Source organism: Pteropus alecto, unplaced genomic scaffold (genome assembly GCF_000325575.1).
Source record: "Pteropus alecto unplaced genomic scaffold, ASM32557v1 scaffold3, whole genome shotgun sequence".
Lineage (NCBI taxonomy): Eukaryota > Metazoa > Chordata > Mammalia > Chiroptera > Pteropodidae > Pteropus > Pteropus alecto.
This window is the reverse complement of record NW_006442484.1, coordinates 15,812,366-15,837,584: the sequence shown is the minus strand read 5'-3', so window position 1 is coordinate 15,837,584 and position 25,219 is coordinate 15,812,366. Positions and strand designations below refer to the sequence as shown.

The 25,219-nt window shown below is 35.4% G+C and overlaps 1 protein-coding gene across 1 annotated transcript in view; it reads right to left on the bottom strand.

Annotated features, from left to right (window-relative positions):
• THSD7B (thrombospondin type 1 domain containing 7B) overlaps nt 1–25,219 on the bottom strand; it is a 745,753-nt gene that overhangs the window by 335,000 nt on the left and 385,534 nt on the right. The window contains exons 8-10 of the mRNA XM_015596500.1: nt 14,870–15,061; nt 12,945–13,179; nt 5,449–5,564 (exon numbers count right to left, since the gene is read on the bottom strand). Coding sequence (XP_015451986.1) covers nt 5,449–5,564; nt 12,945–13,179; nt 14,870–15,061 — 543 coding nt within the window. The remainder of the gene's footprint in view (nt 1–5,448; nt 5,565–12,944; nt 13,180–14,869; nt 15,062–25,219) is intronic.

Sequence of the window (25,219 nt, the reverse complement as noted above, 5' to 3'; positions counted from 1 at the left end):
TAATAATAATAATAATAATAATAATAATTTTTCATATTCTGGAATTCTTCATGAGTTTCATTCTCATTTAATCCTTATAACAATTCTGTAAAGTAGATGCTACTATATTATCTCATATTAGAAAAGAAGAAATTGAAACATAGGAAGTTTAATGTGAGTCTAAAGTGATTTGTATGACAAAAATGAGATCTGAGTCAAGGAAGTCTAATTTGAGAGTCCATGCTCAACCACTACACCCAAGCATAAAAAAAAAAATTTAAAAAAAAATTTAAAAAAAGGTATCTTTGACACTGGAAATTCAAGGCATAATGTCAGAATGTTAGACAGAGGAGCAAAAGACACCACCAAATGAGGTTTCCCATCAATTCCCAGCAGCAGTTTGCTTTGGGCCTGTTACCATGACACTGCTCTCCAGCTTGCCCCTTAGTGATGAAAGATAACTATAGACAAATAATTAATCATTAACTACATCATTCCTAACAGATTATAGAAAGAGTCATTTTGAATATGCCACATTTTATCTTCCAATATAGTAACTTTATACCGTACATATTTTTTCTTTCCATGGAAGTAGTATATATATCTGGGAATTACATCAAAATAATCCATTGGGAGTGGAATGGGGGATAGTGCTGGTATAGACAAACCAGAGTGGCCATGACTTGATGATTATTTTTACTTGTATGATGGCTACACAAGAGTGCATTCTATTAATTACTACTATTTCATATTAACATTCTATCAATTTATGTATATGTCTGAAATGTATAATATTAAATGTTAAAAATACACAAACATAGAAATACCCTTAAAGATAGAATGAGAGAAAACTTGGAAAATCAGCACTGATATGTGACTTTAGAGTAAAAAACATTAGATGTGATGCTTATGAGAGCAGTGGCCAAGATACTTAATTTCCAGTACTACCCAGGCAAACAATATCAATGAGCTCCTACAGCAGATTAAAATGTATGTGGAGACATCTTGAAAAGTATAAAACACTAAATGAGTGTTTCTCATCCCTACTCCATTTATAAAGGTCGATTATAGAGAGTTTTAATATTTCACATTTCTCTTCAACATGAACAGATTCTGACTAAGTGAACAAGGGGAGGTGAATCTTGGACATCTGTTCATTGAAAAAACTCCAAAGGGCTGAAAACCTCTACAATTAACAATCCATTGATTTATTAAGCAAACAATGTTGGATACTTCAGGCAGGTATTTGTTTTATAGGCTGAAAGAAGAATAGGAGAAAATAACAAGAAATGTACCAAAAAAAAACAATCGTTCTTGATTATGTGGCTAATTTATTCTGGGACTTGAAAACTAAAAAGACCACACAGGACCACAGACTGATAAATATTTGGTTTGCTTAGAAGAATGTGGGACTACAGTTAATCCTTTAAGAAGAGACTCAGATAAGGAAGGGTAAGAAGACAGGAAGTGTGGCTAGGTACTAGCTAGAGAGTGTTTATAGTTTGAGAATACTTTTAAATCATAAAGATTTACCTCATGAACCCAGCTAGGACCAAAAAAAACATGATTCAAATAAAAGCTCATCCATTGCTAAGGCACCAACCACCCTACCACTTTGGCTTCCTGAGAGGTTTGGAATAGATTTGGTTTGGGATTCACATAATCCCATGCTTCCCTGGTCATTCCAAAAACCTATTAAATCATGTCTTGGTATATTTTAGAGATCTCCAGGTATTCCATTGTGCAGCCAAATTTGGGGACCATGGACATAAACTCTTCTCAACATTGATGACCCAACCTGAAACCACAGCTGCAAAAGAAGAGTTCTTCTTCCATCCTCATTAGTTGAGGCTGCCACCTGCTCAGGCCCATCCTTCTCCTGATCTCTCAGTTTAGGTTAAACCACTTCTCTCCGCCTTGTCCCCCACATCTGTGTCCCCACCTGCTGGTCTGTCCCTAGTTCATGATTATCACTTTACAACTTTGATTATGTCATTGTTTTGCTCAAACATTTCGAACGAACACCACCTAGAGCTTTCTAACCAACGTTTAGGTATCACCTAGGAGCTTGTTCAAAGATACAGTTTCAGGCCCTGTCCAGACCTACTAACTTAGAATCAAACTTGTACTTTAATAAGACCCCCAGGGGACTTATATAAGCATTTAAGTTTGAGAAGTACTGCTTTAGAACAGTATTTCCCTAAGTATCTTTTGAGGGACACTCTCAAGACAGAGAATCTACTACCTGAATTCAAAGGTACGCCTTTCTTTCTCTTTACAGGACACCCGTCCATTCAAAAAATATTTATTGAGTGACAATTATGGTTCATACTATGCTGGGTTTAGAGGCTGCAGCAGCGAAAACAACAGAAGTGGTCCCACATTCATGAATTTACAATACAGAAAGAGCAATGTTAACAAGGAAAGGTATGTATAGGAGTGCCATAAAGGGTATGTGCTGGATGCTGTGGGATGATCTAGTTCATGAGGTAGACGGGGGAGGGGGTTATGCAGTTTGGGAGATTAGAGCAGCATTTCTGGGGAAAGGCTGCTACAACAAGTCCCTGCAGAAGCACAAATTGAGGGCTCAGGAAGGAGGCGCAGCTAAACACAGTGCTAGCTTCACACGGCAGGTGCAAAGGCTTGGAACAACTGTAGAAATGCTTGCCCAGTGCCTACTCCAAACAAAGCATTGTTGTAAGTGCTTCCTTTATATGTAGATGTGATTATTAACTCTGTTTTACTGATGAGGAAACTGAGGCACAGAGAGATTAAATGATGTGTCCACTGTCACACAGAAACCCTTGGAACTCAACTCTGGCCATATTGCTCCAGTGTCTATATTCTCAGCCACGATACTCTAAAACGTTTGAGCTGGGAAGAACATAATGCATTCAAGAACCTGAAAAATACACCATATGTCCAGAGTTCAAGCAGTGTATGGTCATATATCTATGGCCCTTTTTTATCATAAGGGGGAGAATGCATCACCATTTAGCAGCAGCTTCTTACAACTCAAATTTTTAAGAAATATTCCATATTTACTGAATCGGAATTTCTACCATGAAGCTGAAAATCTTCATTTTAATAATGGTTCCAGGCGATTCAGAGGCATAAAGTTTGAGAACCATAGGCTTGGAGTTACCATTTTCTTCAATAATCTCCTCCGTCTCATAGTCCCCGCTAATTAACCCATGGTTATTTAATAATATACTGGTCCCAAGGTATAAACTAAACACGAGGGTTAGTAGACTTGAAGTGGAAAGCTAGAAGAAATCTGAAAATTGAATCTTTGCTTCTCCAGGTCCCTTGGCTGCCAGGCTGTGAAAAGAATTATCTAGGCTTGAAAAATTGGAAGCAAAAAGAGACCACAGAGACTTAGAACTATTTTCATTTCAATGTCAACATTTAAATACCTAATTGAATGAGGAAATTTGAGTAAAATTTGAAATTACTGGAAGAGAAAATATTTCACTTGCCCTGTGATGCCTCTATCCTTAGTCAGTGCTAGAAGAAGACTCTCAGGCAACGGAGAGAATTTTCATGAATGTAAAATACACTTAATAACAGTAGTTGAAGTAATCTCTGGCCACGAGGGTGCACTGGCTCAGCAAAGCTGATATGCCTCCTAAGTGTCAGGAGACCGTGACGGTTCCACCACTAATATCTGACTGTCAACAGGGTATTCTTTTTAATTCAGTCTTGTCCTTTCTTATAACACTTTAACAAAGGAATTATGGTAATCTCTCATAAGGAAGAAACTAAAAGAAATAGCTAAACCTCAATAAAATTCTATCATTGTAGATTATTTTATCTTCGTGATTTTTTTCTAATATTTATCTTTAAGAGTCTGAATGTTTTTCAGGAATGTTACTATTAAAATTCCAAAAGTCAGCCTTCTAGATGTTGCCTTACAAATGGTTCAGAATAGAGATCATAGCTTTTCTGTCCCACTCTGTCTGAAAATGACATTCCCCTGACTACTCTCAACAAACCCTGTTCATCCAGTTCTCTTACTTTGGATCTTCACTCAGAAAAGTTAGTTTTGGAGAGTTTCTAGAAGATTTCAACTCCTTGAAAGATCAGATAAATATTCTACTACATTTTCAAAGTTCTTTCATATTCAATATATTTATTTCTGATGCTTTCCAAAAGCAAAGCTCTTTGGATACTACTCTATTAATGCTGTGACAAAGAATCGTTAAGGTGAAATAGCAGTTATAAAAACTTTATGCAGGTGTCCCACCATTGCAATATAAGACACTGATGATGATAAGATTCAACAGCTGTCAATAGCCCTTTGCCAATCACTGAGAAGTGGTTTGAAATGGCAGTCAGATCTATGTCAGTGTTGGTCATATTATCATGTCACTCCCATGAAGATGTATGAGTCGATGTGCATTTGAGAGATTCTAGTTCCATAGGGCTGGGATTTTCCAAAGAAAGGTGTTAATGCTCTCAATCTCTGTGATGGGTTCTCTCTTCATGGAAGTTCATACGTCCTCCTCCTTTCTGCCAGGAGTCTAGTGTAGCAATAATGAGAGCCATGCCCTGCTTGAGAGGACATGACTGTCAAGAGAAGACCAGAGATGTGTGAATGAAACCCAGTCTACTCTAGGCACTAAGGCTAACATTTTTTTCATCCTTCCTTTTCTTGAATGTGCCTTTTCTTACTGTGGCAGTAGTAAGACTCACAGGACCAAGGTTAGGGTGGGAGACTAGGAGAGAGGCACTAAGTTATTAACTGCTGGTCTTAGGCTAAAACTGAGTTTGGGGGCTAGGAGGACTTGTATTTCCACATGGACTAAGCTCATCAGGAAACCGCAATAAGCATGGGGGAAAAGGCATGTTTTTAGGAAGAGGGTCATTTTACCAAAGAGCTCTTATGTGTTTATTAGGATTAGGTATTAAGTATCTTGAATCAAAGCCCTCTAAATACACCCAAGTGTATAAAACATAACCATTAAATGTAAAGAAATACAAATCCTATATTGCCAATTTCTGTGTATTGCCAATACTTTTAAAAGTATCTTCCTTTGTTCTTCTGCAGGCTTATATTTATTGGTGATGTAAGCATAGTGCTTAAGGCCCTATATTCTAATGAAGATACTTGGTGTCAGGCTCTAAACACAAAAGAACAAAGAAATTGTGATGGTGATGATGTTTTATAAGGAACCACATACAAATGGTTGTTCAAAATGTCACCAAGGGATTAATAGAAGATGAATACTCCAGCAATGCACACCAGTGACATAGTATCATATAATAACTGAATGTTTTCCCTGCCAGGTTTTGATGGATTTGGAAATCCAAGACTTCGTTTACAAATTTTATAAACCTTTTCTCCAGGATGACATGCAAATAAAAAAAAAAAAGTGTTTACATCCCACAATTTTTCTCTTATTTAGCAGTGGGGAAAATAATCAGGTGGTTAGGAAAGAAAGCACTAAGAAAACAGCATCCACCTACCTGATTGGCACAGGCTTGGGCAGGGCGTCCACTCGCTGAAAGCAGTCACAATACAGTCTTTTTTGCATGGGAGAAGACAAGGGCGTACTATTTCAGGGCGAGTAGAATCTGGACATCTGTCAATGTAAAGAGACCATATCAATTTTAGTAATTTTTTTTTTTTTAACATAGAGCCATAGGATTTCAAAACAGAAAATATCACCCAGGGAAGTGAAGCTACTTATCCAAGGGCTCACAGACAGAAGCAAAGCAGGAGATTTCAGCTCTCTGGATCTAGACACCAAAATACTTTTTTGATAGACTAGGAAAAGAATAATACCTGAAACTAATGAGAGATAAATGCCAAGAAAGTATCTCCCCTTCAGCATTAATTCTTTTAGGATGAACATAGATGATATATTTTTTGGAAAGTGTTTTATTCCAAAAGGGTAATATAACAAACCAGTGACATCCTTCATAAGGAAGAGAAAAATAAAGGCAATATATGGATATTTTGAGAAACAAAAATAATTGAAGACCACTTATAAATCTTTGATAATTATTAGAATTTTAGAGTATTTAAATAATTGGCAGGCATCTCTTTAGAACATGTAGATTGATGAGTTGGAGTAAGCAAGATAAGACAGACTGTGAATAACATATGTATAACTAGCTAGCATTAACCACAGAAACACTTCGATTCTGTTATTTTGTTGATAATTCATTCAATGCTCATACATGGGAGGAAAGTAATAAAGTCAATAGATTTATAATCACTTGAAAGAACTAAAGTCTCAGAATGTGGCAAACAAGTTTTTGTTTTCTTGCTTGCAAACTTATTTTTATGAGCACAGAGAGTTAAAAAACATATTCATTATCTTCTAAAATAGTAATATTCCAAGAATAAAAAGAGGAAAGCACCCTGTAACATATATTTGCTTTTTAAATTTTGTTTCCCATAAGTTTCTTATAAAGCACAGAGATGCAGTATGTATAAAGTCTAATAGTGTGAGCTTTGGCATTAGATAGTCAGTGCTAAATTAAGTGCTTTGCCTACATTCTTTTACTTCTTCCCAATGACAACAGTGAAAGGCATTATAATCTTCATTTTCTGATGATGAAACTGAAGTGCTAAAATAATAAATAATGTGCACAAAGTTACATGGAGACAGAGCTCTTGAGAAAGATTATGATAGAAGAAACACCAATTTAGCATATTCAAACAATTACTAGACCTCCCAGTAGGAAAGAAGAGATAATGTAGGCCATAAAATTAACAAGAAAATAATGGATTAAAAAAACAAATAACTGATGAGAGGGTGACGCTTCAGATGAAAAGTACACCAATTGTATACAAAATGATGAACATACAAACACTTTTTCAAATATTAAGAAAAAGTAAGAGATGATAATGGTTGGGGAAGAGAAGAAAAAAATAGGTCATCTAAGAAGGAAAAAGAAACTGACTGACATGAGACTTCATCAATTTATATAGTTATAAAAACTAAAATATTTTCTTAGTTTTAAAACTTTAGATACAATATAAAGGCAAAACATGTGAGACTGAATTTGGCTGCGGAACAGAATGTACATATCAATCTTGCTGTCATAAGGTAAAGGTGCAGTAGCCAAATGATGGAAAATGGAAGGGGAAGGATAGAAAGTGGCTTGAATGTCCTCATCCACCAAAGCAGGAGGTCAGAGAGCCAATCTACATATAAATAAAATAAGAAAAAAAGTTCTAAGACAATTAATCAAAAGTACTAATATAGCCAATCAGCAATGTGAAGAGTTGGGAGAGGAATTAGTGTAACTGAGCTGACGTTCATTGTTTTCATGAGAGGAATAAGAGATGGATATTTTATTTTAAATTGATAAATGAAGAGATATATAAATGATATATGAAAAATATATCAAGTAGCATTAGGAGCTAAACATCAAAAAAGAGAGGAGCGATAAGAATATATACTTGGGCTGGATTGTATTGACATAAAGACACAGTGGGTAGCTAAGAAATTAATGTGTTTGCCAGGGAAGGGAGGAATAGGAGCAGGTGTGGGTACAAGGCTTCTTGTTGGTATATATTATATATCTCTTTGTATATTGTTATGATTTGTGAACTATGTGAAGGCTTTGTCCAGTCAAAAAAAAAATAAGACATAAGGGAAGAAAATTACAGTAACTATCAAGAAGTGATTGTGTTTGAGAAATGAGATATTAAGTGGAGTAGGAGATGGGTGGGAACCTGTTGCTTTCCATCATCACTCCCTCTGTATTATTTTACTTGTACTATTAAGCATATCATACTTTGATAAAAATAAATTAAAATGGAAAATACATATACTCACAGAAAAAAATTGCTCGATTACTTATTAGTGGCTTTATTGTTAATCATATTTAACACACACAAAAAGCTGTTTATCAAATAGTTCAATTCAATGAACATAACAATAGAAAAAAAAGAGTGTCTTAGAGCTTCTTTATGAAGATATAATGTCATTTAAACAAGCTACTCTAGTAAGGAAAACTTATGCCATACTTTAATAGAGATAACAAAAATACTAGGACCATTCCCAATTCCTTTATTCATATTCTAAAGTCAACTAAGATTAAATTGAACTTCTATTTATTCTAACTCCTGGCATATGACTGGAAATGAAACTGCAACTTGAGTAAAACCAACTTCTCGTGTGCTGGATGGGGCAAGTGTTGCCCCACACCCACCCAGTACATACTGACTCACAAAAGAGCTTAGAAATACTTGTGAGGCTGGCTTTAGACTTTCTGGAGAGGGTGGCTTACACTGCAGGGACTTTTGTTCACTTCAATTAGGAATAGGTGTTAACCTTTTAGGGAACTGATATTGCCTACTTTACTTACACTTTACTAACATCACTTAAAATAAATACTCACAAGGCATAATGTCCACTCATCACAATATGCCCCCCTTTCTCTCTGTGTTCTTCCACTAAGTCCATAAGAGAGAAACAGTATCATCTCCTCGATGGCAAGAGTCAAGCTCAGATTATATTGCTTTTATGGAGGCCATGAACTGAGGGCTTTCCTGGAATGTGATTTCTAGTCGATAGGAGCCAGCTATTCTCTTGTCAGTGAACCTATCTTTCTGTTCATATCCTCTGTCAAAAAGGTTGGCCTTTTCTTCAGGGATTCATATTCTATTTACATGTTGTCTACCCCTTCAAGGATCATCACATATCCAATTTTAATGAATTTCCTCTTAGTCTGCAAAAATATTCTCTTTGACCATTAGCAACTTATGTGCCCTCCACATCTAAAAACTACAAGGTTTTATTTTCCTTATTATTGTACTGCTACTGACTGAACAAAAAAGGCTTTTTATACCTTTCATGCTGCTGTTTTGTTGTGTGTGGCGCACATGCAAATGTGTACACATCTGCATGCAAATTATCCACACTAACTTTGAGTGCCTTGATAATGGAGTTCCATCTTACATGATATATTAAAAATATCATGTCTTAGTGTGTGGTAAATATTTAGTAACAGTAAGTGATTGACTGAGTGGTATTCTATGCTATTGGAGCCTGAAGACAAATAAATCCTTGGGGATACCAGGCAAATTTATCCAGCCATTTCCAAAATAAAATTGAAGCCTGAAAACTCAGGATTCATTTAAAACATATGGATTCGTTTTAGTTAGTAAACAAAATATGATCCCTAGCCTTTTGTCATAATTTATACTACCTACTTTCATGTAAGCTCTGATCCTAGATTGACAATGCTCTTGAGAAAAGGATGTTGGCACTTCATTTCAACATGTATATTTTCCACTGTATTTGCACTGAAGTATTCTATAACGACTGTCTCATGGTCACATAGGTTACACTATGCTGAAATGCATTAAATTGAGCTACAAAGATTTTCCATTTTTCAGTTTGCCTCAATAATGGGCATACAGACATACAGTGCCCCACCTTCTTGAGCAATCCTCCAACCCAGGAACTGATGTACCATCTCACTCAGATAAAGGGACAAACCTGACAACTTTTTAAACATTAAATGTTTAATGAGAGGTCTGTATTCCTATATCTCACAAAATGCCAGGTATTTTTACATTAAAGGTAGAAAATGCTTTATCAGAACCTTTGGAAGGCTTTGAGTTGTGTTTTTAATCTTTATTATTATTTTTTCCACATTGTAGCTGAAAAAAGTATTGACTCGAGAAACAAAACCAAACAAAATCCCAAAAATATCCCAGCAAGTTCTCACTTCTGTTTCAGTTGTGCCCCAGCTAGTTCTCATTTTCTGATATGATCAGTTCTATTACTCATAAAATAGTAACATTCTCAAATACACAATTGCATGGAAACCAAAACACCATCCCAGGGAAGCAAGAACTTGCAGGAAATTCTGTGTGTGCCAGTGCAGTGAGTTTAGAGATAAAATACATTATGTTAGCCAACCCATTCCATGGAGACATGCTTCTTTCTTTCTACCCTGAAGGCCACTCTTTCTTTAGGTATTTTCTTATTCTTTCCTTTTTCTATTGCTCACCCCCACCTCAAGGATTCCACAAATGGCAGAGGATCTTTTCCCACTGCAATGGGTTTCATGTGAAAAAAAAATATATATATATTTTTTGAAGGGGCAGAGGAAAGGAGACTCTCTTGCTGATAATCTCGCTATCTCACTATGTGCTTCACTGGACAGTAGGTATTATTTTCTTAGGCCAATTAATCTTATTAACCTCAAGAATTTTAATTAACTTCACTAAAGTCAATGCAGGCTCTTCATGTTTAGCAGGATTGTTAGGAGACGTATACTGAGAAGAAAAACTAGGTTAAGTCTCTAGGCTCATTAACAATGCAAAAGTAATTAGCAATATCTTCATGTGTGTGTGTGTGCATGCTTATGTGCATGTGTGTGAGTGTCTTAGGAAACACATCTGTGCAATTCATTTTTCTGTGCTGGTACACTGAGCAAAACTGAAGGTTATTCATTGTAATAATATTTTAGTCTCACCTGCGTAAGTTTTCAAAGAAATGTATATTCACTTGTAAATTATGTTTTAAACTATAAACTTTTGGTCCTGTGATTTTGGGTGGGGGCACAAAATATCATTGGGTTAACTAACAGCTGAGTAAGGTGACATGCTCAGAGACTTTAATAAAAAACTGTCATTCAAAGTAATTATGAGGTTATAAGAGGAAATAGAGAACTATTTGAACATATAATCCAACTTTTCATGTCCCAATCACCTTTAAAATGTGATGATAATTTTTTTGCTAGGTGTCAGTCACGATTCTAATGCCCCTTTGCTAAGAAATAAACAAACTGCATTCACATCAAATGGATTTTTCCTGTTGTGATTCAGAGCTGAGAAGTTTTCTCAAAGAGAGAAGATCCAACTTCAACTATGCTAAAGTTTCTTATCACTATAAAGAATAACCGTTTGCTACATTTCATGTAAGATTTACTCCTATACAAATGAAAGTATTCAAGCTAATATTTCATGCATATTTTTAAGCAGTTGAAAATTTACATCATAAAAATGAACAATATCAAGGCTATAATCCTTCTCAAGATAAAAGGAGTTCTCTTGTCTGCATAATATCTTTGTAAGTCTTTCAAAATGTTACCATAACCCCATAAATTAGATTGTTACCTGAACCAGGCAATATGCAAACTTTATTGCCCATGTTTGGCTATATCTCTCATTGACTTGACTCAATTAGTCCACATGATATTATAGATACCAGGCAAATTAAAACATACAACTGACATAAGCTGCTGTTCTGAAAAACATCACAAGCAATTAGGGTAGTTACTAAAGCAGAAATAACATTTATGGGTTAGCAAGAGCAGAAGGTCATATGTATGATCTAGTCATTATTCTTCATTGCAGACCCTTTTGACAAAATTTATCATTGTAGATATATAGATATATAAACATATTTTAAGCAAGGGATAAACAACAGCTACTTGCCATCTTCTGCAATTCAAATCCAATCCTTGGGAAACCCTGTTATTTTCCTACACTTAGGTCTAGTTAATTCATGAATTCTAAAATGTTTATGGAACACTAACTACATGTCAGATACTGTGCTAAAGTCTGGGGTTGCAGCAGGGAAGAATAACTAACCTCAGTCCTGTAAAAGCCCCATTTAGCGGGAGAGAAAGATCAGGTCTTCCTGATTGTGCTTCACTTCCAGTAATAGTTATCTTCGCTTGCATGTGCAGAACCGTCGGCTCAGTGGATGCTCGAACACCAGCAGTAATGGGCCAGTCTGCACTATTTTTACCATCAGCAGTTCATTTCCTTAACTGAGCTTCTGTGACTTTCCTTACTCGTAGTTAATAGTGGTTTCCATGGCAGTGTGGATAAGGCCCAGAGCCCTTCATCATGGTGCCTCAAGATGAAATTAATCAGGTGTTTGAGTTGTCCATGGCAGCAAAACAAACTGGATTAAATTAGGCAGAAGAACAAATGTATCTGCCTAGGTTGCCAAGAAAGCAGGGATATAAATGGGGGGGATTAGATCAAGGTTTGATGCTGCCAGGATTTGTTCTGATTCAGTTTCTGCTTCTTTCTGACCATCAGCTTCACTCTCTCCTGATTTTTCCACTGGGCCTAACCAGGGCTATGACAACTCTCAATTTATGCACTTGGAGCATCAGGAATAGAAAAAAAAGAGAGTTTCATTTCCCAGTCTTGGAAATTCTTGGGGAGCAGCTCTAAGTTGCCTAGTTTGCGCCAGCCCATTCTGGTTACCCACCACCCCTGTGGCTGGGTGGGGTCTTTCATCACACAAAGGGGACTAGTTCAAACATGGCCACTTGAAAATCTCTATGGATAGGGAAATTACCCAGGCTCTGTACACTGCATAGGCTCTTTCCATTTTCTTCTAAGTCTTTCCACATGGACTTGAAGAAGAGTTATGTCTCCTCATTTGAGATGAAACTCACAGCTGAGTTCTCCAGTCAACTACTTTTTCCTCTATCACTTGCAATTATTTCTGACACTTTTTGATATCTATATCCCAGTCCATATGTCCAAATTTTCCTCCTATTATTTTTTTCTAATTTGCATCTCTATGTGTAGCATATAGCATGCATGAGATTATAAACGTACTGGAGAGCATGAATTAGTCTATTCAAAATGGCTGCAGAAAAGATTAATGGGACATAAGAGTATAACGCAACTCTGTATTTTTAAAGTACATAATATACCTTCGTGTGGACTTAGTCTTTATGTGATTGAAAAAGAGTCGAAAATACTGAGATTGGCTCTAGAAAATTTGATTACTCAAGTGGATTCCATATTTGTGGGCCTTATTTACTGTTATCCATTAACTAAGGCACATATTATAATTGAGTAAAGTGACTACCTTTGTTAGAGACATAATTTTTTTTAATTTTTAAGAGTCAAAATGAAACAAAAATATCTTACTCTAGCACAGGCTGAGACATATACAGGGTTTGAAAAATACCCAACTATGCAATAATCCTATGCACTTTCAATAAATTATTGATGATACCTTTTGGTCATGACTTGTCCTACGTGACTCTTGACACAAACGACCTTCCGTTTCTGAATGCCCACACCACAAGTAGCTTCTCCATTCCAGCCAATGGTTGTATTAAGGGCAGTTACCAATGTGTCTTCAGAACAGGGGCCCCAAGGTGATGTCTCCCAGTAGAGTTGCACACAGGAATGGTCATTGCATGAGCGATATTCTTGGAGGGTCTGACTAGGAGGGCATGGTTTTCCACCTGAAAAAATCAAAATAAAAAGAATACATAGCTGTTGCTATTTTTATTAAGATGTTGCTGTTGTTGTAATTGCTGTTATTTTTGTTGTTTTAGCTGTTTTAGTGGTCTAGAAAAATGGCCTTTCCAAAGGCCTGAGCCACTGCCATCTTCACTCTAAGGCTATTGTTCTTTTGTCCCAAATAACCATCTGAGGACAATATGTTGCCCCATTCTCTAAATAACAGGGAGCAGTAAATGTCAATTAGATTTAAAAATAATTGATTTTACTGCCCACCTCTGGGTGATGTATTTCTGAGATAAATTCACAAGAAATTTGCTTTTATTTTAATATTACTATATGTACATAAATTAGTTGGTTAGATTAAAAAGCCCACAACCTCAAAGTGATATTAAATTGAATATACCACACACACACACACACATATACACACACGCACACTCTCTCTCTTTCCTGAGTATTATTTTTATCAAAGAACCATTTTAAGACACCCATCCTCCATCAAGCAGTGCATTTTACTGCAATTTAGTAAATCCAAAAGTCTCTCTTCAAGTTTGGCAAGAGAAAGCCCATCCTTAAACTCTGAAATTACATCTGACAATGTGTTATCCGCTGGCTGGGAGACCAGACAGATGTGCATCCTTACACTCTTGGGCGAGTCAGACAGTCAAATTTCATTACTGTCTTTTCTTTCACATTTTTATATCCATGTAAAAACTGGTATTTATCGAAAGTATTGATTTTTCTCCCCTGTTCTTTTATACTATAATTTTTTATTCGGTGGTCCAAATGCTCAAGAAGCTTTGTGACTTTGGTTTTGTTATTCTTGTTACTTCTTCCCCTTTAAATACCACTGACTTTTTGTTCTCTTTCCAGAAATATAAAAGACAAGAGGGGGGAGCAACTGTACTTTAAAAATATGAAAATTTTCATTCGTTTTGAACCTGACCCATTTCTCAGGATCATGGAACAGAATCTTGTTTAAAAAGGAGTTCCTAACAGCCTGTGGCCATACTGCCTGCTGTTCCAACTGAGCTTTAGACTGAAGAAACCAAGAGAGGGCATGAGAGAAATGATGCATGTTGTCTAGGGACAGAGACCACTGCTATAAACGATAGGAACAGCTGCTCCTCTAATTTTTTCCGATGCCATCTATTTACATTCTCATAGCATATTTTAGCTTCTTTAAAGCTATTTTTACAGACTTCATCCTCTTCCCTCTCACAACATGCCAGCATGACAGAACAGAAAATCAGGGCACATAGATCAGGTAGCTTGCCAATGTTAGCAGCAGCTCTCAGTTAAGAAGCCATGTTTCTTGATTCCTAATTTGAAGCTCTTTTTACCATACATATTCGAATTATGTTCCCAACTGCATAAGCTATCTAAAGCTGGATGTGTATCAACCAAATTTTGTTTTCTTCCCTTAAAAAGTATAATAAAAAATAACATCCATCTGATTGTCATATCATTACATAGCATGGGCTAAAACAATTCATATAAATTTGGGAACCCAGCAGAGGTAGAGGATTAAATAGAAAAGATAGGCATGGAAAGGAAGCTCTTCATTTGGATTCAGGGAATATAGACATCACCTATATGTGGCTACTTCCACAATATGACCTTCACAATTACCTATCGGAAAACAATAATTGGGCAATTGACTCCATTGAAACTTTTGCTATTACTCACCTTCTCCAGCCAATGCCAGGATAGTCCTTGACCTGGTCTGTTTCCCATCTGAGTTTTTATTTGAACAAGACTGGGAGCAGGATGACCACTCTGTCCACTCACTCACCACACAATCCATTCTGCAGGGAATTTCACAAGCCATCCGTTCAGGAGGAGGAGATGCTGGGCAGAGGCTCCCTGATACATCTTCTCCTGCAATCAACCAGATCAAGACAGAAGTAGGTTAATGTACATCAAGGCCAGTTCAAAAAACATTTAGGTTCATTGTTTCCTCTATTATTTCAGTTTACCTTAGAAGGCTTCACTCTGTGTCTAAACCAATAAAGTGCAAAAAATGATAGTTTCTTCAGCCATTCATAATATTTATATCAAGAAAAACTGCCAGGAGATTATTTGCCATTTGGAAAGGTAGATGCCATAGCAAGACTGACACTTGTCAGCCTTCACAGGGACAAAATGGGCTTCTTCCAGGAATAATTTAGCCATGGATGGCTAGAGACAGACATGATTGATGTGTTACCGACAACCATATGTAATAAGTATATGGTTTTATTTTTTTTGCAATTTATGCTGAGCATTCTATTCTACCCTATAAAGATGAGTCTTATTAATCTAATTTTCTGGTAAGCACTTTCATCTCCAAGCATATAACCTTATGTAAGATTATCACATAATTATTCTTTTATTTTGTTTGTGCATAGTGGCAAATAATCCAAAGCCACCATGGAAATAGATCTATGGCTAAAATTATATAATGTGTTGAGGAAAAGTTGAAAGCCAGTCCAAAATTCTCCCTAATACATTCACTAGTAGCTCTTTGAATGATCTGATGAATTACTTAAACCAACATGTGTGTGTGTGTGTGTGTGTGTGTGTGTGTGTGTGTCACTAGGTTATTTAGGTTATTTCTTTGCTATTCTTAGAATTCAAATATTCTTCTTTGTAGATAACAATTCAACTCTTCTTATTTCCCCCATTCATAGTCATCTCATAAAAAAAGAAGAAACAAAGAATAGTGATACCATTTTGAGATAACAATATAAAATGTAGAATGGCAACTATAGAAGAGAGGCAGTTTTGTCTGTGTGACTATGTCTGTGGAATGCTCTTGTCATAATATGACACAAAAAATAAGTGCAAAAGGGATTAATATTTATGAAACATCTCCTATGTGCCAGGCATTGTCTTCGTAAGTAACTCTTAGAGGTAGGTGTGACCCATCTCATTTTACAGATGAGGAGGCAGTAGCTCTGGAAAGAAAACTTGGTCTAGGTTACACAGGTTTGAGTTGGAAATCAATTTAAAACTTTCTGACTCTAAAACTTCTGCTTTTCCCATTAACCATGCTGTGTCTAATTCCAAGGAGATAGATATTCTTTTTCCAAGGAAGTAAATAAAACAAGCTGACAGTGAGTAGGACTGCCTGGAGGAGAAGATAGTACACTGCTAATATCTGCATTCATATTTGTAAATGAGGCCAGGCTCATTGCCCTTGAGGTACAAATAAAACTTTTCAAGCATATTATGAGAAGTAATAGAGATTCTAGCAGATAATCAAGCTGAAAGAACAGTTCCAATCATTCTCTTTTTAGTCTCAATTTTCAGCTTGAGTCCACACTGTACAGTGTACACACACACACGTGAGCATGCACATGCATGCACACATACACATACATACACACACACACACACACACACACACATACCCCAATACGGCTAAGGGATAGTTCTTTTCTAAATACAGAAGCAAGTAGGCCAAACAAAATGCCTAACCTACAACTAATCAAAATTCGATTTCTACATTTGTGAATATGATTAGCATAATTTTAATACAAAACACTTTAAAGCAGCATCTTTCAAAGAACATTTTGAGAAAAAAAGATTAAAAAGTTGAGGGGGAGAATTGAGAAGTCCTGGATTAAAATAGTAAAACTGGTCTTATTATTAAAGAATTCCTCAGTTTTAAAAATGCCAATGTATACTGTAAATTTCTGAGAGTGGAAATAGAAAAAATGCTGTTTTTCAATTTTATTTGACCAATGACCATCCTTTTTCGAGGAGCATCTCTCTCAGAAGTGGTATTTGTATAAGTATGTTTTGAGAAAACCCTGCCTTCGATAGTTATAAAACTCTCAACTATTTGATGAGCATGTACCATGTCCAAAGCATATGATGGCATATAAATAGGTGAAAATACTATTATTTACCACACTAGAACTCATAATTAATTACAGAAATGAGCTATGAACACATTAGAATGAAATCAACTTCAAAAGTAAATGACAAGCTGCAAATGTGTGTTTCAAACAGAAAATATGACAGCAGGGATGAGAAGGGTCTCTGGAGGGCTAGCATGGCAGCAGAAGGCTTTCAATGAGGAGAAAGAGAAAGGCTGAGAAATGTTGGCAATGAGGGAGGGTATTTCAGGCACCGAAATGTCAACAAAGGGATAATGGTAGGAAAACACAAGGTATTAGGAGGACAGTTAATATGGAAGCTGCATGAGAAGAATGTCCATGTTGGAAGAGTCAAATTCTGAATGACTTAGACTAACACAAAAGTTTTGTTATATTTCTGCCTTCCTTAAATTCTCAGTTGCTTAGGTTTCCCATAACCCAATCCAACACTCTCCCTAGTCATCATTCAGCATCCTTAGTCTTTACTGTGGGTATTTGAATTCTTTTTAAAGCCTAAGCTTTCATATAAACTTATACACACATTTCCTCAGTGCAGTTAAATGTCAATACGCCACCAACATGTTGATAGCTTGTCTATACAGATTTCAGAAACATGAGCAAAGAAATGAGCCTTTCTTTAGGGGAGACAAACTAATAGTCATAAGCAGGCTCTGCAATTTGTATATGAGTTGTTTTGTAGGATATCTTACCAAAAAAAAAAATTGAAAAGCACAATGCGCTCCTAGTCACAAGGTGTCCCAGTTAAGTATACATAGGTGAATGCTAGCACCACTTATCCTCTTGAGTTATCATTTAATACCTTTGAAACTCAGTTATCTCAATCTGTGGTAATGAAATAATATTTACCTTTTAGAGATATTATAAGGATTAGAAACCATTTATGTAACATACATAGCAAGGTGTCTAACGTGTGGAAAATTCTCAATATATAGGAACTTTAAAAAATGTTATTTGCAAAGATACACACCACAGAACCAATGCCCTATTCATATGAAAAATCTAGATATTTACGTAATAGCCATGGAAAGCACTTGCCTTACCCTTTGTATATGTGTACGAATAACTAATAGCTTCACAGGCTATTTCACATAAAGTACAAAAACTATTTATAATTATCCATATTATTTTATTTATATGGTTGGCTAATCTAAATGATTTAAGAGCCAAAAATAAAGCACTTTTGCTTAAATAAGCTCATCTGCCCATCTACATTGGTGTAATTATCTTCCCATTTCACAGAGAGAACCCATCTCAAAAGAGAAACATTTATTTTCGCCTTTTTTCATTTTCTTAACTAGATCAATGAGATGAACTGAAATATGAGGCAATGAGGCAAACATGGAAAATAAAGCAGCACATGGCACAGAAACTTAGCCATTAAAAATCATTTTCACAAGTTCTGATAATCTAATAAAATAATAAAAAAGAATATATCTAAGAAGGAAATTGTATTCATCTTTCAAGAAAACTCTATAAAATTGTTCCCAGCCCTCATCGGCCTCTCTGGGATAAATAAAGACAAACTCTATTTCTCTCTTTATGGAGTAGACTTATTTACACTAGTTGTGATTTTGAGAATATAGAATATGGTGCTGCTTCAACCTCGTCACTCAGTATTTTTTTAAAATAATTTAATATGGTGAAATTTGCATTACACAAAATAAACCATTTTAGAGTAAATACTTCAGTGGCATTTAATAAATCACAACCTTGTGCAATCACCACCTCTATATAGTTTCAAAATACGTTCATCGTTCCAAAGTAAAACCCTTTACCCATTAATCGGTCTCTCCCTATTGCCCCTTCTCCTCGGTCCTTGGCAGCCACCAATTTATGTTCTTTCTCTACAGATTAAATTATTCTGAATATGTAATGTCAATGGAATCATACAATTTTTGATCTTTTGCATCTGGCTCCTTTCACTTAGCATAATATTTTAGAGACTCATCTATGTTATAGCATATATCACTACTTTATTCCATTTTATGATGAAATAATATTCTAATGTATGTATATGCCACATTTTTTATCCAATTATCTGTTGATGGACATCTTTTGAATATTGTGAATAGTGTTGCTATGAACACACTTATATATGTACATGTTTGAGTACTTGTTTTCAATTCTTTTCAGTATGGACTTAGAAGTAGAATGCTAGGGTTATGTCCATCACTCATTTTTGTTTGTTTGTGATTCTGGGAGCCGTGGCATAGATGGCCAGATGATTAGGTCTTGGCCATAATTCACACTACTGTCCTTGTGCCCGACCATTTCTGACTAAAAGCGGAAGTACTTAGATGAGAGAAAGATTCTTGAACATATGAACATACTCAAAATTCTTCAAAATATTTCTTTTTTCAGTTCAAATGTATATACTACTTAAAATATAAACAGCTCACTGCAAACTTTCTATGCTATTGCTCAAGCAATCACGTAAATGTTAACACTAACACAGATAGCTATCATAGTTCAGGCTTTCTATATCAAGTTAATGTTAAAACTGTACATAAGTTATATACTACATCATATAGCATTGTGGTTTGGTGATTGCTAGGGAACTAGAATTTAATATTACAAACTACTATCTGTCTTTTATAACAATAGGATAAACAACTATAATTCTTTGTTTTCTGACCTAAACTATAAGTGACCACAAAAAGAAAAGTATAGACAAAAGATAAAAAGAGAAACCAAGAAATTCATAAATCTATAGTATGATTTGAAACGTAGATCAGAATTTATTATACAAACTTTAAACTACTATATTCTTCCAAAAATAATGTACTCTCTGTACCTTATTGATATTTTCTTTTGTATACTATAATGCTATCTATGGAAAACAATGAAATAGTTATTGAAAACACTTCACATGTCATAAAACTTTATGTCCTATTTCAATCACAGAAAGGAATGTCAATAAATGTTGACTAAATGCTTGCCAACAGCTGAGTGAGATGTCAGAGACAGTATATAGCAAATTTACTGGAATTCATATGTACTTAATTTCATTTTAAAAATTTAAATGTAATTTCCAAGTAGCCTGTGGCCACTTCTGGACTGAGACCCTAATCAGCTAAGAAAATATTTATATTTCAAACCAATAAAATATAAAATAAAGCTAAGGGTGAAACAAAAGCTATGTGCAACAATGCAATGCCAGCATTGCAATGAATATTTCTGCTTGCTAAATTCACAATCTGAAACTTATCTGTCTATTTAGTTTAACACATATGAAAAGACAAAGAAACCTGATGTTAAGTATTATTGTATTCATAACAACAAATAGCAATTTCCATAAAATCACATCAAATGTGATATTTTGGTAAGCATACAAGTGGGCTATATATACTCTGTGCAAACCACATTATATGTTGTGGTTTACTGAATATCCATATCACCATCATAAGTTAGGCACTATTGTTACAACTGAGGCCCAGAGAGGTTAAAAAACTTGTTCGAAGTTATATAACTAGTAATGCCTGAGCTGAAACTGGAAAACATAGAAAACATATCTGTTAGACATTACAAGCTCTATTCTTTTTCATTATGCTGTATTGCTTCTTGGTTCATCTCTCACATATATCATTCCCATTACATTACTTTTAGCTGATGCCAAATCATAAAGAAAGGATTTTACACAATTTATTGTCAGCTCCTCAGTAAATTTAGTATGAGAACGAATAAGTCGAAAGGAGTGGGCACTTTGATTATCTGGGAATTGCATCACAGGATAAGGCAGAATAGAGCAGTACTTTTCAAAAATAAAAAAGATAAGATGGAAAAAAGCTCAGAAAGGAGAAATGGAAGAATAAGCTAGAACACAAAAACACATAGGAAGAGGAAAGTAAGGATATTCAGGAACAGCAGTACAATATATGATTAGATATTGATATAAACACAAGCAAAAAATATGATAATGACGTAAGGATTCTCACAAAGTAAAAAACAATAAAACTCTAATTGCTTTTAAAAGAAAAAAGGGGAGAATGTAAGAGCAAAGGCTAAAATGAACATAAAGGAAAAAAATACTAAAAAGAAAATACTTTAGGTAGGAAATGATAAACAAAAATGAGAAAACAGTATTTCCAAGGTAAACATGTTTACAAAGGCCAGGAATTAGCTGAAGTCGCATCTACATGGCATGTGAGCTGTTGGTTCAGAAGTCCATGTAACTGAGTAGCTATCTCAAGTTCCTCGGCACACAATAACATGACGGTAGCTAATACTTAATCATGTAGACTGTACCCAGAACAATATTATAATATTTAGACCTGACTCCAAGCTAGTCTCTGTTTCCTGGGGCAAACAGCACTTCCACATCTCACAGCAGGGCATATAAGGATTTTGGGATCACCCTCTTGTCACAAATAGGCCTGAGGAGATCAGGTTGAGTGAGTACAGGTGGCAGCTAGCTCAGGCCCACTCGCTCTGTGCCTGAACACAGTACATCATTGTCTATCATAGCCCTCTCCCTTTATGTTGGGGTGCAGGGAAACTTGGGCGCAGAGTCCCGTCCCTAAGTCTCAAACAGGGGAATGAGGCATTAGGCCTTCTGCTTTACTTCCCTTTTAACCTATCTGAAATGTCCATAGTTTTACTTTCCTCAACCTAATACTTCACCTGCACAATGAGAGGGAGGCAGGGACCCTAATTCACGTAACTTTTCTCCACATCCTCCTTCGATGCTGCCTTTTTGTCCCAGGAAACATGCCAGTGTAGGATCCTGGATCATGCTAAAACCACATTCAGAGTCCTTTATTGTCCCATCTTTCTCACATATACCTGACTCTTGTATATAAAAGACTGTTTTTTAGAACTATTATCTCTAAAATAAGCTTCAAGATTCCGTTTTTGAGTACTGACTTGCTCTGTTTGCATTTGAGGTATAATAATCCTAAGTCTTTTGGACACAGTTGAAAGCTCAGAAATCAACAAGAGGCTGGGGGTCCAGACATGTAGGTGCAGACATGTACACTGAAATAAGAACACATTGATAACCTCAAAACATGATCTGAAGACAGCCATATGGTGTGAAAAACCTGCTCATCCTGAGATTTTTATAGAGAGACTCTATACAATTTTAAAAGATGAATCCAGAATGACAGTAATAGAAATAAATGACCTTTGTAATGCAGGACATGCTTCTTCAAAAGGCAAAGACTTGGAGTAAATAAACAGTGCATTATAATAACGGATGGAATATTTGATGAGGAGTTGTAACTTCTGGATTGGAGTTCTGCCTTTCACACCTACCCAAATGTGACCCTGGGAGATTGTTATGCTTCTTTAGGCTTCAGATGACTGTATAAGTTGGGAGAGGGGAAATACTAACATCCCTGATTATATTATCGGGTCTGGTGATGGATCAAACAGGCTAATGTAAATTAATCCTTTGGAAATTGCAAAGTACCATGTGTATATAATGTGGTATCTTATTACTGGTAAAAATGAGAATAAAGGACATTCCAAATAGAGAAATGATTTGGGTCAAAGATAACTAGCTCTATTCCTATCCCAAGTCTGTCTTAGCTAGAAAAATAAAGGAGGAACTGAAATAATAATAAAGGAGGAACTGAAATAATAATAAAGGCAGAAATATATATAGCTATCTGGCTATTCAGAAAAGGGTTTGGATTACCTTGAATATGTAGCACATGTTTAAAAAGTATTTCAAGTTGTCCAGAAGTTTTAAAATATTTGAAAATCAATATTTTAAAGTTAAACTGAGTAAGTCAATACAGTAAATTGATAATACATCAGTACAGAATGACCATTTCTCTCTGTAGTTAACCTTCAGAAATGTATTTTAATATCTGTAAATGGGAAATATATTACAATTTATTTATCTCACTATAGTTGTATAATTAAGGTGTTTTCAGTTTTTCTGATAAATAATACTGCAAAGAACATTCTTAACCATATTGTTGATTGCTTTCCTAAGATAACATTTCTAGAAATGGAAAAGCAAAGTCAAGGGATGTGAACTTCATTAAAGTTCTTACAGGGAAAACATTGCCAATTGGTTTTTTCATTATTTATCATTTTTTATTTTCATTATTTATCAAAATTTTAAATTTATATACAATAAAATTCGCTTTCTGTGTTGTATATTCTATGGGTTTTGATAAATGCAGTCTTGTATTCACTACCAAAATCATGATGCAGAACAGTTCTATCACCATAAAAATTTCTTTGACATGCCTCTTTGGAGTCAATCCTTTCCCCAAGCCAAATGCCCAGAAACCACTGATCTGTTCTCTGTCCCTACAGTTTTGGTTGTTTTTGTTTGTTTGTTCGTTTGGTTTTTTTTGCTCTCAGAATGTCATAAAAATGGAATTATTTAGCATGTAGTCTTTGTAGCAAGTGCATCTGAGGTGCATCCATGATGCTGCAAGCGTCAAAAATTCATTCTTTTTTGTTGCTGAGTAGTATTCCATTTTATGTATGGAGCATATTTTGTTTATCTATTCCCCTGCTGAAGGACACTGAGCTATTTCCACAGTTTGGTAATTACAAATGAAACTGATATACAGGTTTTTGTGTCAATGTAAGTTTTCATTTATTTTGGATAAATAATTAGGCTAATTGCTGGCTCATATGTAAGTGTAGATTTTATAAGAAACAGCTCTCATACTGGTAAGAATGACTTTATCAAAAATATAACAAATAACAAGAGTTGGCGATGATGTGGAGAAAAGGGAGCACTTGTACACTGTTGGTGGGAATGCAAATTGGTATAGACACTATAGAAGTTGTGCAAAAAATTAAAAATGGAACTACCCTACAATTCAGGAATTCTAGTTCTGAGAATCTATCTGAAGAAATCAAATATACTAATTTGAAAAGATACACCCTCACCCCATGTTTACTGTGGCATTATTTACATTGGTAAGCTATGGAAGCAACCTAGTTATCCATCAATAGGTGAATGGATAAAGAAGTTGTGGTACACACACACACACACACACACACACACACACACAATGGAGTATTGCTTGACCATAGAAAATAATGAAATGTTGCCATTTGCAACAACATAGATGTACCTAGAAGGTATCATTCTAAGTGAAATAAGTGAGAAAAAGACAAATACCATATGATTTTACTTATACGTAGAATCTAAAGAAAAAAAAAAAAACGAAACAAACAAAGAAAACAGAAACAGACTCAGACAGAGAGAATAAACCAATGGTTGCCAGTAGGGAGGCGGGCAGGGGCAGGGGCGACAGAGAAGATGAATTAAGAGGTACAAACTTCAAGTAATAAAATAAACAAGTCAATGGGATGTACTGTACAACATACAGAATATAGCCAATAATAATATTGTAATAACTTAAAATTACCGGACTTGTGATGATCGCTTGGTAAAGTATGTAAGTGTTGAATTACTATGTTGTACACCTGAAACTAAAATGATATTGAAGCCGACTACACTTCAATTAAACAAACAAACATTTTCCACCATAAAAAAAGAAACTGTCAAACTTTTCCAAGTGGTTACCATATCGTTTTGCATTCCCATCAACAATGTATGGGAGTTCTAATAGCTCTGCATCTTTACCAGCACTTGGTATTATAATATGCTGACAATATGCGTGATGCAATGGAAATTAGCTCTTGGCTGAAACAATATTTATGTAATAACCTAGCAGTTAATGCATGATCTATGAAGATGGGACTTTGTCATTTTTATACTGCATTAAATATCGGGCACAGTGTCTGGTCCATAGTAGGTCTCAAAAAATTCCAGATGAAGGGATTAATAGGAAGTAAAGGTAAAGATGTTTTAGTCTGTTGAAAGTATAAACTGTATCTCATGTTTTTGTACTATGCACCCTACCCCTACTACTGATGATACCTATGATAAATCCATGTGGAGATGGCAGGCAGTAATTGGGAAACAGGTCAGGTTTCTAACCTAGACATTAACTGAGAAGCAGTGTAGTATAATGGACTCGAGTCAGACTGCCTGGGTTCAGATCCTACATCTGACATTTATTTGTTAATACATAACTTTGCTGTGCTTCAGTGCCCTCATATATTCAATGACTTGTATTTCATAGGGGACTGTGATAATAACACCTTTCTCATAGCACTCTTATCTGCTAGGTTATTGTAAAAGCAAAATCAATTGATATATGCAAAGCCCTTC